General features: G+C 36.4%; 1 protein-coding gene across 13 annotated transcripts in view; it reads left to right on the forward strand.

The window, feature by feature from the left end:
• Positions 1 to 17,567, forward strand: part of MCTP1 (multiple C2 and transmembrane domain containing 1) — a 272,517-nt gene that overhangs the window by 123,942 nt on the left and 131,008 nt on the right. For 11 of the 13 annotated variants that reach the window (XM_066988625.1, XM_066988619.1, XM_066988626.1 and 8 more), the window contains 3 exons: positions 2,613 to 2,651; positions 13,618 to 13,788; positions 16,803 to 16,933. In XM_066988625.1, coding sequence (XP_066844726.1) covers positions 2,613 to 2,651; positions 13,618 to 13,788; positions 16,803 to 16,933 — 341 coding nt within the window. The remainder of the gene's footprint in view (positions 1 to 2,612; positions 2,652 to 13,617; positions 13,789 to 16,802; positions 16,934 to 17,567) is intronic. The other 2 variants (XM_066988620.1, XM_066988623.1) reach the window with 1 other exon arrangement.

Genomic DNA, 17,567 nt, shown 5'->3' on the forward strand with positions numbered 1-17,567 from the left:
ATGTTTATGATGTAGTCTCTTCTGCCGTTTCCTTAATTTCTCCTTTTGAAGAATGTAATTTTAAAAAGTCAGAACTAACAAAGAAGTGGATTTTCTCTTCAACATGCTTGAATAAAGCTTGTTTTGTTTCTTTAATTCTGACAGCATTTACCTTTAAATACCTGTACATTATGCATGCCTGTGTGTCATTTATATTGCATGCATGCCAATCAAAAATGTGTATGAGATGTCTGCAAATTCTTTGCTTGGTGGTGTAACCATTGGTGCCGTGGTGCATGTGACTGTTTTGGCTCTTTCTCTAGCAGAGTGCAGTGCACAGGTTTTGTCACTGGAGAACTTGCACAGTGTCCGTGAGTTCCTTGGAGCTGCACATCTCCTGTGTATTCTCTAGATCAGTCGCTTCCAGCCTAGGGCTTAAAAACAACTCTCGTCTACAGGGAATCAGAAAGTTGGGGGCTTGGGGCCAGCAGAGCTTGAGCACTACTGTTTGGCAGCTGCCAATGGCTTGAGTAACATAGAAAATGGAAAAAAAAAGGAAGCATATGAGTGTTACTTGGATATTGCTCTTTGGTGAGAATTAAATTACAGCATCTTTTTTTCCTTAAACAATTAATCCCAAATGATGTTTTTTTATGTTTTGTTTTTTTTTTTTTGCTTTTGACTTTTTTTGCTTTTTTGTCAATAAAAATATTGACAATATGCTGTCAATTTGCTTACTGTCTTAAATCTTACAGTCTAACAGTCTAATCTTACAGTGTAAGCTTGTTTTTGTCTTTTTAACCTTGCCAAAGGGATAATGATATATAATAGAAGAAAGAATGACAGAAGGGGAGTCAGTCATGGAGTATTTTTGTATCACACAGTTCCACGTAGAGTAGACCACCCACCACAACCTGCCCCATGCTATATATTTGTTTCATTGGCTTCTAAGGGTGGTTTTGATTGATTCAGCTTAACCTGCTGCGGCTGGTGATGTTGCTAGTGCACTCAGCAAGTAAGTCACGTTTCTTTAGCTGCTGCACACACCTAACTCATCGAAGCTGAAATGATACTACACAGGTGTCTGATTCACATAACTGGGCTGAATCATCCTCCCTGCTCACAGCCTGGTCCACAGCTGAGTGGGTGTAGATGTGTGGGATGAAGCAGCTGCGAGGAAGGGAGGTGCAAAGGTAGGTCGGACAGGATGCAGGAATGTGGTTACACAAGAAATGCTATGGGCCTAGAGCTGCTTGCTCCCCACGTGCCTCTCATTCTGCCCATAAGAAGGAGTGAAGTGGCTTTCTCCGGCTCTGTAAAAAATTTAATATCTATATATATTTAACAAGGCTACGGTACCATTAACTTAATGGCAGAGCCGTTAAGCTTTCTGACCGTAGCAACTTAACAATTTTCTTCACCAGCTTTTTTTTCCTCCCAACAAACTGCATCTATTGGAACCAAATAACCAAATTCTGGATATTTTAAAAGTAGGGAAAACACGTATTTCTTCCTGGTGTTTGTTTTTTTTTTTTCCTTTGCCCCCCCCCCCCCCCCCCCCCCCCCATTTAATACTTATTTCGTACTGAGTAAAACACTCACGTTTCAAAATTTGTTTCAGTCTGAAGAACAAAGCATTTTTGCAATAGTTAATTAAAAAGTAAACATTGTACTTGTTTTTCCACAGTCTAAAAAAAAGTTTAAAGAGAAATTAATGGCCTTCGATTTGTTCTTGCCCAGTGTAAGCACAAGCTGGAAAATGTTGTTAAATTGCACAAACTAATTTCTCTGTATTTCCACAGAACTGCTTTAAGCAATAGTTGTGTTCACAGATAAATTGTCCGCAGATAAATTATCCATCATGACCTGTTTTATTTACCAATTAGGAATCCGTTTCTCTCGACACTATCTTCCAGCATGTTAGAGCAGTACCAAGGTTTTACAGATCACTTACGTAGCAGGACACAGCTACTGTGATTTGTTGTTTTGTTGGGTTTTTTAGATTGAAGGTATGCACTTTTTTCTTGACCATATACTTAATTTTAGCCCATGTGTGTGATTATCAAAAAATAGAGCTATTTTTACTGCTGTGAAGCTAAATAGTAGTGATAATCTTAAAATTTTTGTAATAGATGCATGTTGTCCAAGAATCCTTACGTGGGGCATAGGGTTTATCTTTATGTGGCTATGCCTGTGAGCTAAACAGTAGTGTTCTGAAGAATTGGAGTACATTAATATTTATAAAACAGTCATTCAAGGATCAGGAAAAATTGAATTCAGTATAAGTAATGGCAAATTACTTTTTTTTCCTTATCCAATTCTTTTTTCTCTTCTTTTTTTTTCTTAAAAAAAAGAAAAAGAAAAAAAATATATATATAAATCTTTTTAACATAATGCATTGTCTCCAGAAATAAGAAATTCATACCACCCAGAGAAGTATACCTGGGTGTGAACACTGCTGCTAGATGTCTGGATTTATTTTAGTTTTGTGTAGTTGTCGCTGGAGTGAGTGTATGTGTTGCTGCTTCAGTGGTAATGGTGGTTAAATGTGGATTGTCCCTTTGGAGAGACAGCTGGCCTCCTTTTCTGTATTTCAGAGAAAAGGTAATTAAAATGCTCTATTTTATTTTCAGACAATGCTAATGAGGAAGAGTTGGAAAAGATCAAGTAAGGTAAATTTTAGCATGTGGTCTTCTGGCATTTTTATTACAAGAACTTTGATGTTTTACCAGACATGCCATGCAGGACTTGTGACACAAGATCTATCATCTTCCTAATTGTGTTTTAATGAAATTGTTTGTATTCTGTCAAATCAAAATCATGAAACAGCTGAGCTTTTAATGTAATTATTACATCATTCAAGTTTGTTGTAGCATTTTAGCTTGTCTTGGAAGTCATCTAGTAACTTCTGATAATGACGAGTGAAGGTGTTCTAACTTTTTCTGATAGCTTTAATATCTCATGTATAAACAATTTCTTTTAACACTTATGTGTTAATGTTTAAAAAGAGTTCATGTCAGAGGGTAACTCATGTTCCTATTACTTATTATTATTGCTGTTTACAATGCTTGTGTGAAAAAAATGTTCAGAGTGGCACTTCTCAAAGATAATTTTCTCTGACCACATGACATGCATGTATAGCAAAGAACAATAGCCAGGTTTTCCAAGAGCAGAGGAATCAGTCTTCACTTTATACAGCTCTTCAGATGCATCTCCAGGCAAATTCAGTATCTGACTTTACTACTCCTAGGAGTTATGTGAGTGAGAAAAAGGGTCAGCGTATGTTCTTTTCCTCTAGGGAAAGGCTGGGAGACTCACTGTAGCAGAGTACATTCAGTCTTACCTTTTTCCGGTATGTGTTTTCAAAACATAAAGAAAACGTTCATAATTTCACAGCAGTTTTCTGGCTGCTCTTACTGAATGCTGTTATGCTGCTTTTGAGTTGAGTTGAGCCTTATTATTATTTTTGTAATTATAAGTAGTTTTATATATGAAAGTTTAAATAGTTTTAAATCTGAAAGTCTTCATCTGCATTGGTAGATTTTTTTTTTTAAAATATATTTTCATGTAAAGGTGTTAAAATGAGAACAAATGAAATAGCTATAAAGGGTAATTTCACTTCATAAAATAAGTGATTTACTTTTCTAGCATACTGATGGACAAGGTCATAGGAGGTTATTGATAAATTGTGTTTTATGTACTGCTCACTTGAAAATATTTGCATGATATTTTTAACCTTAAAAAAAAAAAAAAAAAGATCTGATTTGGGTTTTTACAAAGTTTGCTTCTGTGATACAGGACGGTATGTAATCTGTGTTTCCTTTCTGAAATCTACGAAGCAAAGATAGTTGGTGGCGTGGTGGTGCATATTTTGCTTCTCGTATGGTTTGTGTAACGTTTCCCAAAATACATACATAAGTTGCTCAAACTTCTTCTACAGTTGTGAGGTTGGCAAAGGGCCTGGCTGTTCTGCACCCTGCCAGCTAACTCCTCATGTGCTGAACGTATTGGAGGAGAGTTTGTAAAATCAGTTTAGGAAAAAATTGTCCCAAACTTCATTTCAGTTTGACACAAATCTGAGCTTTGATAATCCAGAATGAATGGCATGTCATGATAGCTGGCAATTCTTCAGAGCTGTTCACCTGAATTATTCACCTGTGTTTTCCTTTGTTATGTTCATTTGGTAACACTTAATTCAGTAGTCACCATTTTTGAAAAGGGGAATATCAGAAGATTTAGCAAATAGCAAATGCATGAATTTAAATATTACATTTTTTTACATTTATCTCAGCTCAAGTCATACTTTTGCCTAAATTTGTAATACATGTATAATGAGTAATACACATTGCTATGCTTGTAGTCTGTAGACAGAAGTCTCCCAGTTAAGCCACAGAACTGTGTGATAAACTGCACTGTTTTTTAATTGAAGTCACATTTGTTTTAGTCTGCTCATTTATCTTGTGGGACTCTTCTAGAATTCCAAATCCCTGAACTGTTTTTAGGGGAAAAAAATAAGTAAATTAAAAACATTTGATTTGCAAACAAATCTCTCCAAAAAACAGTTTTCTCTGGGGTGTGGAGTGACCAATATTAAATAAGACGTCATTTGCCCGTTTAAAAAATGTTGAGAGACAGGTGCTTAATGCTTTTAGATAATAAAGAAAGTTCCCTATTTGAGATCCTTCATCTTTGGGGAGTATTTGTACTACATTTATGAGAGTTGAGAAAAAACAGAATTTAAAAAATTTTTTGAAATATCAGTATAAATTTTCCATTTTTTTAAGCTTTCTGAAGTCTTTAACATGGCACTTCTAGGAAATCAATCTGATTTTGTACATTATGATAGTGTACATTACTTTTTTAAACTGAGGTACTTTAAATCTAGATTTTCTATAATATACATAACTTGAATTTAGGACGTAACAAATGCACACTGTTATCACATCACTATGTTACGAGCTGCTTAACTTGCTTGTAAGTTGAGGAGAGGAGAAGAAAACTATTTGTAGGGTCTGAATAGTCAGAGGCATTCATTTAAACCAAGTAGAGGATTTTTTTAAGCTTCTGCTAGCTTTTTCAAAGGAAAAAATGAACAGCTTTAACCTCTGTCAATGGGTTTTCCTCTTTGTGCGTGGAACCTGATTTTTTTGACTTTCTTGGTACTCCGTGTCAACCACACAGTTTTTCTTTAGGGCAAGTTTTCCTTTTTGTGTTAATTCTTCCCATAGATACAGACTTGTCTTTCTCTTTATGGAAGGACCTCCTGGGTTTCGACCTGCATCCTGGTATCCCTGTTTTCTGTTTTCTGCTTTTTGCTATGTTTTTAAAACTTTAGGAAAAAATTAGTTCTGGCTTTTTATTTACTCATTTCCCTCAGCACAGAAGCTTAATCAGTCACTGAGGAAAGGATATGGGAAGAGCCTATTAACATGTTGGCAGCATAAAAATGAGTTAGGAATATACACGTATTACTCTCTTTCTTCTCATTTTATATTCTGTTCAGTACAGTGCTGTCAAACATAACAACAAAAAAGTTGCCTCTTTTATTAAGTACTTCCTTTCATTTTTCTCTTAGCTTCTAATGATGAAATTTAATTTCTTTTGTCATTTGCCTTTACTACCAAAATGTTTTTTAGATAAAACCTTACTGCTTCTAGCACTTCTATAATGTGGAGTGGTGTTTAACATTGAAATCAAAAGCATAAATTTGTGGTCAATCAAGCTGTAATTGTACTTCACTATCAATTTATGTTAGAGCAAATGTGTTTTCCAGTCAAAATTAATTTTTGTTTGTTTGTTTGTTGGTTGTTTTTCTTGGTTATAGCTGGGAAAGGAGAAGAGCTGATATGCTTAATTAAGAAAAAAAAAAGTTGGGTATTTTATAGTTTTTACCTCCCACTACAATGCGCTGACTTTCCAAGTGGCTCTCCCTGCGAGGAGTTACAGGTTTTTTTATAAACATTGCTTGTTTTTTTAGAGATATCAGGTAATCCTACCTGCATTTGACAATTAATCGTTTTCATTAACATAAGCAGAAACCTTTCTTTGTGCCACTCTTTCGAAGAACATTTCATGTTATTTTGAGCAGACAGACTTTTCTGCAGAGAATCTGAAGGTACTGGTAAATTCGGCCCCTTTCTCACTGATGCTGTACAATTTGCTGTATGATTGCGGGAAGTTAATTCAGAAGAATGCAGGGGATAGTGGCGTCAGGTAGTGTGAGGTGAAGGCAATAAAACAGGAAAGAATGATCTTGGAAAGGTAATGAGAGGCCAACAGCAAGGCAGGTGGTTTTGGTGAACAGACTGAATCTCGCTTCCCAGATTTTCAGTTGCCTCGGATATTAAAAAACCTACTTGTGTGCACATTGGATGTGAAAAAAGACAGGAAATAGGAGTGACCACCTGAAAAGTTGTCTTCCTGCCCTAACGTGTGAACAACGTAGCAAACTGTGCTGACTGTTTGTTTAATCTGTCCATAAAAATCTACAGTGATGGATATTCTGCCACTATGCTATCATTTCCATTAGAATGCTGTTTTTTTTTTTTTTCTCCTAGTGTCTAACAGTATCTCCTGTGATGCAAATTGTGCTTATCTCTTCCCTTGACACAGATAGATATGTTTTGTCACAGTGATTTGGGTACAATTTACATACGCATTTTAGAGTACGTCTGGGGAAAAAAAAAAAAAGCTATTTTGAAAAAAATACATGTACATTTAATTTGAAGGAAAGTTTTGGGGTGTTCAGGTGCTAAAGATGAAGAGTCTGTAGGAAGAAAAAAAACAATGGTTTAGTCAATTAGGTTTTACTCTGTGTAGATAGTATGTCAGAAGGAATAGTGATAAGATGGGAGAAATTAACAAGACTGTTGATGGTTGACCACAGCCAGCACAAAGCCTTGATGCTGTGCAAACACTGTTCAGCAACAGGTAACAACACAGTGGTGTGTCATCAACAATGTTTTAGGAACAAATCCAAAACACAGCACCTTCCAGGCTGCTGAGGGAAAACTGAACTCCATCCCAGCCAGACCCGGTACAAGGTCAAATGAAGTTTTTTGGTCAGACTGATTTTCTAACAACCTTTGCTGGGTCTTGGCTCACTGTTAGTTGTGGAGCATGCAGGAAGCCTCTCTGAGAAAGACTGAAGGACAGGGACTGTACAGCTTCAGATCGGAGTGCTCAAAACTATGTCCAACCTGATTTTGAACATTTCCAGTGATGGGGCATCCACAGCTTCTTTGGGTAACCTGTTCCAGTGTCTCACCACTGTCTGCTCATTGCCCAGCCTCTATCCATGTTTGGGATCGACCCAACCCATGTGCACTTGGCCTTGTTGATCTTCATGAGGTTCATATGCACTCACCAAGCCTGCCAGGATCCCTCTGGATGTCATCCCTTCCCTTTAGCGTATCAGCTGCACCACCCAGCTTGCTGTCATCCGGAGAGCTACAGAGCTGCTGGGTGAGGAAATCTGCAGGAAAAGATGTCACCCTCTCTTCGTTTAAAATTTCTCTTTTGTTTCGTATTTTAGAACTGCAAATTCTAGAATGCACTAGAATGTATTAGTGCTATTAATTTTGTATTATTAACACGTGGCGAGCTCTTTCAGTGTGACTTCGATTAACTGAAATGAAAGCTCCATTCTTCCCAGAAAGTAAGATACATTAGTCTGGGTTGCAACAGATTATATATAAACTAAGAGTAAAATTAGTTTTTCATCCTGAAGTCATGACTGTGAAACTGTTTTTGGTTAATTACAGTTGGTGACGAGTGCATTCACTGCCTAAGGCAAGTGAATTAAAGCAGTTTGTAGTTTGTGTTTAGATGACTGTTTTTGCTTTAATTCATCGTTGCAATACTTTTTTCATATACCTTTAAAGACAAAATTATAACTCAGAAACAATTGAAAAAAAAAACTAAATGTAATGTGCTTTCAGCTCCTAACTGCTGACTGTTTTTAAATTTTATTTCGGGTGTTTTCCTAAAAAGATGCATGTTCAGTAGCACTCACTAAAATGCCAAAAACTATGGCCTTATTAACGGATACTTTTATGCCTAATTCAAAATACTTGCTTTATGTGACAGATTTGCCTTTTCCTAGCATGAAAACCCGTATGAAGCATTTTTTCTATTTTAAAATAGAAACAAATGCATTTCTGCTGGAACAAGATGCCTCTTGAGTAGAGAATAAAACTTGGAAATAGCAAATCATGGTTTAAGGATAACAAAGACAAGCAGAAATATGGAGTAGTATGACATTTCTTAATTGAAGGAATTTGCAATCAACGTAGCATCTTTCAAACAAAGCTGTGTATACTTTTAGAATAGGAGGTAGAATTATTTTGAGATGGTTTATAAGAAATTCTTTTTTTAAGATTAAGAAAATATTAGCTTTTGTAAGCCATTGGGTTCTGGATGTCAGTTTATCAGGTGTAAATAGTGCTTGAAGGAAAACTGTTAAATAATGGAATAGAAGTAAAAAATGTCAGAATAGATACACCTGTCTGTTAGACGTCTGGCTACAAAAATTATGCAAATATTTGGTGAAGCTTATATTTGCATTATGGATACGTGAGTGGTAGCAGCTGTTATGGTTATCAATCAAAACAGCAGAGTAGTATTTCGGCGGGGGGGTCTGGGTTCAAGTTTCCACTTCCAAAAGCACAGGTAGTTTTCATCAAGTGTTAGTGGCCACCATGCTTCTTTGTGTCACATCCACTTTGGTGTTAGGACAGCGGAAAACAACACGATCATCAGGAGACTTGTTCACTTCTATGTATTGCCAACACAGGTCCCAAGAGGAATTGCTGGGAGGAGGAGAAGGGTGAAGGTTAGCGTTATACCGGCACAGGCTCTCCAACAACTCCTGCCAGCACACCTTTTTCCTGTATAAATATTTCCGCCCTTTTCCAGAAAATATGAGGCCTAATTAGTGCTTTTAGTCCTCTTAATAGAGTCACAACCTTCATCATATTACACATGAGCTGGCTTCAGTATAAAACTACAGTGTGGCTTTCCTTGCGTTTGTTTAAGTAGCATGCACAATTGTTGGACTCCGGAAACCACAAAAATTCATGAAATGTTGCAAAAGTATCAGCTGTTATTTCAAATATTGCAGTGTCACCAGAAGATTGCTACAACAGTGGCAATATAAAGTTGTCAGAGCAAACATCCTAGACCCGATTTAACATGGTGGTCATATTAAGAATATACAGGATATAGGGCAGTGTAAACTCCTCAGGTTCTGAAAGGGTTAGATTAGCTTCTCCTGGAGTGGAAATGTCCTCAGTTATCAATTATTGTTGATCAGAAGTTAAGATAAATATTCTTTCATATTACAGTAATTATCAGAAGTAATCCATATATAAAGCTTGTTGAGTAACAATGAGCAGAAATTAAAAGGAGTTGTCAGAGTCCCGCTGAAGGCCTTCTTAGTAGCTCAGTAGCTATCTGCTGATGAATTCTGCAAGGTGTTGTATTTTTTCTAATTTCTAACAGAGGAAAAGCATTTTCTGTGCAGTTTTTTTTACATCTGGCTGTCCCTTGATTTTTTGTCATGTAGGCAAGGTAGCATCTGTGTCTATTGACATTCTTAATATATATATATTTTTTTTTCTTTAAATGCTTTAACTGAGCTGTGTACACATCCCAGAAACTGGGGAACTGGGGGAGAAGAATTCTGACTTTTTTCTGGAATTGGCAGCAGTCATTTACAGTGACGGCTTTGATTTGCTTTGCTGTATTTGTGTTTGTATTTGTATTTGTATTCTGTTCAGCCATGGACTGAAGTATCATTCTTTGCTACACTCTTTCTTGATTGCATTTAATTTCAAGGTTCCAACCCAAAGTTAGTCTTTGTTTAGATAAGCTTTTGCAGGAAACATGGCTGCATCATTTATTTATTTGATTTTATGACTTTTTTGTTTAAATAAGTTTGTGGTAGGCACACTGTTCTAATCTGCCTGCAACAGCACCCAGAGGCACTCATTATTTTTGGGTTAGCTGTGCAGACATATCCATGACAGAAGGGAAAATGTTTTCATCCAACTCGGAAATCCTGTTCGTATTAGGCAATAAAACACAGGAGGACTAATGGTTGTATTTAATTTCAGACAGTTTAGTAGTCTAGAGAGGTGAACAATAATTCACTGAAGAGTTATTTCTGAGAAGCAGTATATGGTAGTTAGCTTACTTCATCTCTTAACTGCTGAACTGTTCTCAAGCAATAGATTTTGCATTCAAGGACACAGAGATGTGTGTTTTTCTCTTGCAGGCAGCTATAAGCATCTTTTGACATGAAAGACTCCTTTTCAAAAATCTAATTTTTATTTTCTTTTGGGAAAATAAAATTTCACAGTATGCAAGCTACATTTTTTTTTTTTGGTTGCTTGGTTGTTTATTTTGGTTGGTTGGTTGGTTGATTTTTGTTTTGTTTTTAATCACATTAATGCTGGTTAGCTGTGGCCTGAGAGCTTGTCCTTGCTTCTCTCAGAACTGTGACATTACACAGACAGCATGGCCAGTTACAGGTGGAAGTATTCTGAAATATAACTTCACACCTACTCCCAGAGAAATTAAAAAGTGTGAAGTTTCTTTACGTTTTTATCTGTTTGTTGCAGAAGAGTGAAACCAGGATGCAATATGCATCACCTACTTTGTTGGAAATAAGACAGTTAACAACTAGTTTCAAGAAATATTTCTTCATAGGAGGAACTTGGAAAGAGTCATGCTGATGTCTTCATTTTACTGTCATGGTTTTACTTCTGGCATTGTGGGATGGATTACAGAAGGTTGCTGAGATACCTAAAAAAAGTACCTAGAAATGATGCACCTCTCTCATCCTGTGAAACAAACGTCATAAGGAAAGAACTCTGTGATGTGAAATTAGTCTTATCTTCCATTATTTCATTTATTAGCTTTTGACAAATTTGACTTGAAATCTAGATATTCTCCTTAGCTTTAGTTCCCGCTAGCTGTAGCCCTTCTCTTTCAGTATGTCTTCCTTTTTCAGTTTGCTATTTAATGGATCTATGTGTTGCCAATAAAGCCAGGGAGAGAAGAGCACAACCATGGTCCAAATTCCCTACCTCAGAGAAGCAGCAGCAGCAAGCAGCACATACCAGTTTATTTCTAGCAGCCAGCTTCTTTTATTCCAGCAGATTGAAATTTGGGCTGTAGCTTTGCTACCAGTCAACATGCTGCTGGTATCTGATGAACACTTTGCGCATCATAAACTGTATGATCTGGCTCTGACCTGAAACGGCTTCCTGAAGCAAAACAGGAATATTTGTTCTCAGGATTTCTTCTTGGTTCTCGTAAACTCCTATCTGACCCAGCTGTTCTACACTCTGTGGTGGATCATCTGGTCTTGCCTTGCCACCTCAACTGAAAATTACCTTAGTTGATGAAACTCACTACTGCTCATAAAAAAAAAATAATAAAATAAAATAAATCAGTGTGCTTTATATGGTGGCAGCTGCTCTAATGCAACAAGTTATTTTAAGAACTGTTGAACACAGGGAATTTAGGTCAAGTATATTCTCTAAATGATTCACTGCCTTGTTTGTGATTAGTTAGGTAAAGAGTATATGAGTTAAGTTTTACTTTAAGAGCTCCACAGCTGTAAATGCAAACTAATGCTAATTTTCCATGAAAATATTCTGGAATTCATTTGGATTCCAACTCAGTTCTTTAAAAAGCCCTTATGGGTTCTTTGCTGAAATGTCTCAATGAAACCTCTGCTTCTGTGCCAGTAAGAACTCTCTTTCTAAGCATGCTTTGTCTCATTTTTTTGATTCCTTAACCTGCCTCTCATCACACTGTGTTCAGGGTGGAGTCAGTTTTGGTTAATACCATTCAGTCCTTCTTTTCCTCCAAACCTTCTAAGAAACCAAACAATTAGGAAATGCTACCACTTGTTCACAAGACAAGTTTTCAGAAGTGTTGACTGTATACTGCCAAACTAAGGGCATTATTGCTGAGGTAAAATTCATTACGTTTAATAATTTTACCTTGTTGTAAATGAAATCTCTTCTAACAACTAAGTTTCTTTCCTGTGTCCTAATTTTTGTAGGGTTTCTACTTTCTGGTGTCACACTGCTGCTTTATGTCACAGGTTAAGGTTACTCCACAGCTGAACTCCATAGTTCCTTGTTTGCCTTTGCAGTAACAATAATTTTTTCAGAAACTTCGCTGCAGTCAAATCCTTCACTACTGCAAGGTAGATCTTAACTAAACAGTGAAATATTTTGGCAGTAACCATATTCATCGGAATGAATAGCTATTAGAAATACATATCAATATGATATGCAACATACTGCTAAAAGCATGTTACTCGGGTTTACTCCCACCCCAGTGAACCCAGTCCTTACGTATAACACTTCCCTCTGGAGTTTGGTGAGAGCAGATTGTAATTCAGTCATTATACTCCAGTGTACTTTTTGTAAGCTTCTCTGAATAGTAAATAAAGTGAAATTCCTACCTTATGCATTTGCATGGTTATAACCATCCAGTTCTGTTTACCCTGCGAAAGACTCAAACCAAATTTGCACTGAAAACCCTTAAAAGAATGTGTAAGATCAGACAGAATGATCTTAAAGAATGTGTAAGATCAGAGATGTGTAAATGATGAAGCTAACAATGCAACAGCATTTTATTGTATGGATGGTTCCTGAGCCCACAAAGCCTTTGCTGCTCAAACTACATTGCATAATAAAGAGAATGCAGCCTTGATATATTTACAGCCCAGTGTCGGTGCAGACATGAGGTTTTTTGATTCCTAGGCAGAGTAGTTTGTAAGTTAAATATTGTATAGCTATCTAATGGTCTGAGTTTAGATAAGGCAGTTCTGAATGAATACAATTGCAGATTAAGAGGTATCCTCCCACACACCTGAGACGTGTTTTCTATAACTGAAAAGCGCAAAAGTGGTATGTCAGTTCTCCCCACTCTTCCACCCCTAGCGGAGTTCATTGATGAATGCTGTGGCCATATGGTTTGTGGGTGTCTATGTGAACTTTTTTTCCCCAAAAGTTAGCAATTGAGAGGTCCACAAGTTTCTACACAGTTCAAATTAAAGGTTCGGCAAAGTCTCATCATGAAAATCTTCAACTAACGTGTTGGCACTTAATTCAATTCTCCATGCTGCAAATAGTTGTCAAGCACAGGAGTTTATTGCTTTATTTTTCTGTGGTCCAAGCTTTTTGTGGTGGATTTGTTTTATTTTAATGGTGGTTTCATTTTCTTGCTGTTCTCTGTTTTAATGTTTGTTCAAGTTCCTTCAGTCATATGCAACTCATATAACAGACTTTGTAACGTTTATTTGTAATGTTGCTAGTTTGTTCTGCAGAGAGAGAAGTGAAACAGGAAGAAAACAGACTTTTTTTTTTAAACATTTCCTTAAGCAGTATTAGTTGAGTTTCATTCTGCAAAAGCAGAACATGACATTACCTGCACATTAGTCACAATTTTCTGTCCAAGTAATTCTTTATAATGTGGTTTATATATGTACTGCCAAATCACTTTAAAATGGCTTAAGATGGTTGTTTACATTCATGATAATACAAAAAAGAACATTAAAACACAGGAAATCTATGGATTTGTTTTAACTAAAACTATGTTTTTATTTCCCTGAAGTTTCAGACACAGAGCTTACGCCTCTCAGACTTGCACAGAAAATCTCAGCTGTGGAGAGGGATAGTTAGCGTTACCTTGATAGAAGGTCATGAACTTAAGGCGATGGATGCAAACGGGCTCAGTGATCCTTACGTGAAGTTCCGTCTGGGGCATCAGAAGTACAAGAGCAAGGTAATTTTAGCTGTGGTCTGCGCTGCACATAGACTCTGTTTGAAATAGTTTCTTCCTGTTTGAGCTTTTTTTTTTTGGCTTGCATGAGTACTTAAAAAATGCTGGGGATTTATTAGCTGTCAGAGCACCTGGATTTTTCTTCAGATGTTTTGTTGTATTTCATTATAAACCAAAATATAAATAAAATAAAGCCAGATAGTAAAAAAAAAAAAAAAAAAAAAAAAAAAAAAAGGGGGGGGGGTAGTTTGTAGGTGAGCAGGAGGCACACCATATTTTCCATACAGACTGTGTTGGCTTTTATTTCTCGCTCCTGGTCCATCACTGCAGGGGACAATTGTACAGCAATTGTGACAAGTAGATACCACATCTGTGCGTTTCTGGCTTGATGCAAGCAGACTTGCATCATTTGCATAGTGGTGTCCTTGAAGAGAGTTGTATTTATGTTCTCATTTTGCTCATTGTGTCCTTGCAGCAAGTTTCACTAAGTTTTTGTATACGTATGTGTTTAACATGCAAGGAGGATTGATCAGGGAGAAAATGATTGTAGAGAGCTGCTTGGTTTCCTTGCTATTATTTTCCTCATTCCTGTTGGTTTGAAAATTGCCGTTTGTGGAAGATACTGGGACCACTGATGACACACCTTCCTCTTTCCATGGCCATGACAGCCCTTGTGGTCTTTGAGCCAGAAGAAAGCAAAAGTCAGAAAGAGACCACAAGTGTCTGGGTGTCAACTTTGCAGACCTCAGAGCCAGCCTTAGGGCCTTCTGACCTGAAATTAGGCTTATGGAGGAATTGTTGATTCCCACAGGCTATTCATAAACTGTCTAGTTCTACTCAAAACAATACTGGTGGTTATACTGGTGGTTTTTAAGTTGTTTTTTTTTTTTTTTTTAAAAAAATTATTATTTTTTAGTTGCTGTCTTAATTTGAACAAGTGAATTGACTGATAATCCGAACACTTTTTCTGGAATCATGTAGGGTAAATATAAGTAAGTGTAAAAGGCCTTTTTTTTTTTCAGTGCTCCTTAACTACTGTGTATGATTTAGCTTTTGAAAATGAAAAATGCGTCTTGGTATTACTAAAATTTCAGTGAAGAGAACTCTAGTGGGAATCCTAATGCAGACTGTAGTCTCTATCCCACATTTGAACTGGCTATCAAAGAAGTCAATTCCAATTCTCCTCTATTTCCATTTCTGTAACTATGGTTTTTAAAATCACCTAGAAGATTAGTGACATTTTCCCTGTCATTATTTGGATTATGTAGATTGGAAGAAAATAATGTTTCCCTTTAAGTATTTACATGGGTGCTTTTCAATAACACATTTTGAGGCAAACAAAAAAAAGACACTGAAGAGATGCGCTTCTTTTCAGACATCTCAGACAGAAGATACACTTACCAGTTTGAAATACAGGAAAGATATTTTTCAGAGGTGTAATACTGAATGATCATTATTTATAATCACGTGTCTTTAATGGAACAAGGTGGAGAGTAATTTAGAGATTTATAGGAAAGTCAGAAATCTTTTTGTAGCCTTTTAACAAACGCGAGGGGAAAGCACATGGACTTGGACATTGGCAGATCTTCCATGTCAATATCCTGTACATGCTGTTTGCCATAATCTCCATTTTATTTATTTTACTTTATTTTTTGTCTTCTGGGTAAAAAAGTGAAGCCGTAAATTCATCACGTTACTACATTACCACATTACACACATCTGTTCTAGACCTGTCTTCACACAGGTATTCACTGTAAGGGAATTTATTTGTTCCTTTGATTGACTTTCAGCATCTTTGTTGTATTACGACCAATGGAGTAACTGTTCTTTACTTTTTCTGTGATGTAGGTTGGAACATGCATAGGTGCTATGTGATTGATAGACTCACCCCCCACCCCCCCCAAAAAAAAATAAAAAATATGTATTTATATATTTGACCATTTTAATCCCTTTTTATCCTTTGGATTTGTGATAAGTAAATTCTAGTGCATAGTGTTGAGATTAAACATCTCTTAAATGGCATCAGGATCCATATGCAGCTGGGAGTCCCCATCAATGCCTGAAGAATCATCTGGAAATCTATGTTTTTGTGTCCTCACACCCACTTTAGGGTCTGTATCTACCTACCTTTTCACCCCTTTTGTCACCCAGTTTTATGATAGTGTTACTTGGTTTGAAAAAATATTATTATTATTTTTAAATCTGTGCATTTTCATGTACAAATCAAAACGAAGAAATCAAATCTCATGCTTTTAGGACTTAAACATTTCCGTAGCTTGTCTAGTCCTTAATCCTCTTTAATTTTTCCATTTTTTCAACTCAGTGAAACACATCAACCCTGAAAGTAGAAATAGCTTCATAGGTAAGGTACTAGGACAGATGTGACCACTGTTTTGCATTTTGATTTATAAACATGCAAAGATTCTGTGCTGCAGAGCATGTTCAGAACTACATAGACTGAAGTATGTTAAGTACTGAAAATGATTCAGAAAACTACTTCTATCTGAGCTGCAAAGGAAAGGAAGTAAATTACAGTTGTTTATTTGTTTGTTTGATTTCAATTATTTTTTTTAAATTACATTTTTGTCCCAGTATTGATGAAGCTGGGGAAAGAGGAGATGATCAAATTGTTTCTGTTTAAATACTCTTAGTCACCACCTACTTGTCATTTCAGGTGCTTTGTTTTTCTTTAGGCTGAGGTAATTTGTAGCTAACTGCCACTCAAGATAGGGCATGATTATTCTACAAAAAAATGTATCCATTCCCAGGGTAAATCCTTTGTTCTGAAGGCTTTTGAAGGTGACAGGCTGCAAGATTTTGGAGGTTGATGATGTGTCAAAGAAGCATGAGAGAACTGACCAATAGTCTTTTTTAATTACTGTTTTTTAAATCCTCAGTCCGTGAGATACTCATACCTTAAAAATGCTTCCTGAACACAGACTCTAAAGATCAAATTTGAAATTCAAGAGAAAGTTTGCCTTCACAATGCAATATGACTTCCTTTTTGCTCTTTTCAGATTGTGCCAAAAACTTTGAATCCTCAGTGGAGGGAGCAGTTTGACTTTCATCTCTACGAAGAACGAGGTGGAATTATTGATATTACCGTGTGGGACAAAGATGCTGGCAAAAAGGATGATTTTATTGGCAGGTTTGTGCAATTACAGCCTTCTAGTTCCCTGGGGATGGGAGCAGATGATTAAAATGAACCTTGCCGTTGAAACTATTTCTTAGGATCATTTGTTCTTGCCTTTCTATTTTCAAAGGTGGGGGAGGATTTTTTACAAAGTAAGAGTATAATTTGCTGCGTTGGCATTATTCTTTACCTTGGTGGTGTAAAATAATTTGTGTTGACCAGTAGGTGGCAGCTTTTACCAATTGATAGGCTTAGTTTTTCCAAAATGAAAACCCCATGTTTAGAACTATAATCAAGATGCAGGAGGTTCCATATGGCAACGCCCAGCATAATTCCCATGACTTGTAATAAAAATGTAATACCAAAATGATGTTCTCATTTTTCAGTCTACTTGGTGAATGAAATGAGAGTATTCTGTGAAGAACTCACAGTTCAAGAAATAGTATAAATCTGTGTGATTTTGCTCCCTCTGACTGTCTCAGAAGATGATAGGTGTTTTCAGACATTTGCATTAGTTGTCTTATGCTTATAGATGCTGTACAAAGACAGTGCTTCTTTGAAAGCTGAAAAGTGTTTACATCATATTTTAATAGATATCCATACATTTACAATAAAAATAGTAATTAATCCTGTATACTTTGATTGTTAG

The sequence above is a fragment of the Anser cygnoides genome, chromosome Z (genome assembly GCF_040182565.1).
Source record: "Anser cygnoides isolate HZ-2024a breed goose chromosome Z, Taihu_goose_T2T_genome, whole genome shotgun sequence".
In the NCBI taxonomy this organism is placed as follows: Eukaryota; Metazoa; Chordata; class Aves; order Anseriformes; family Anatidae; genus Anser; species Anser cygnoides.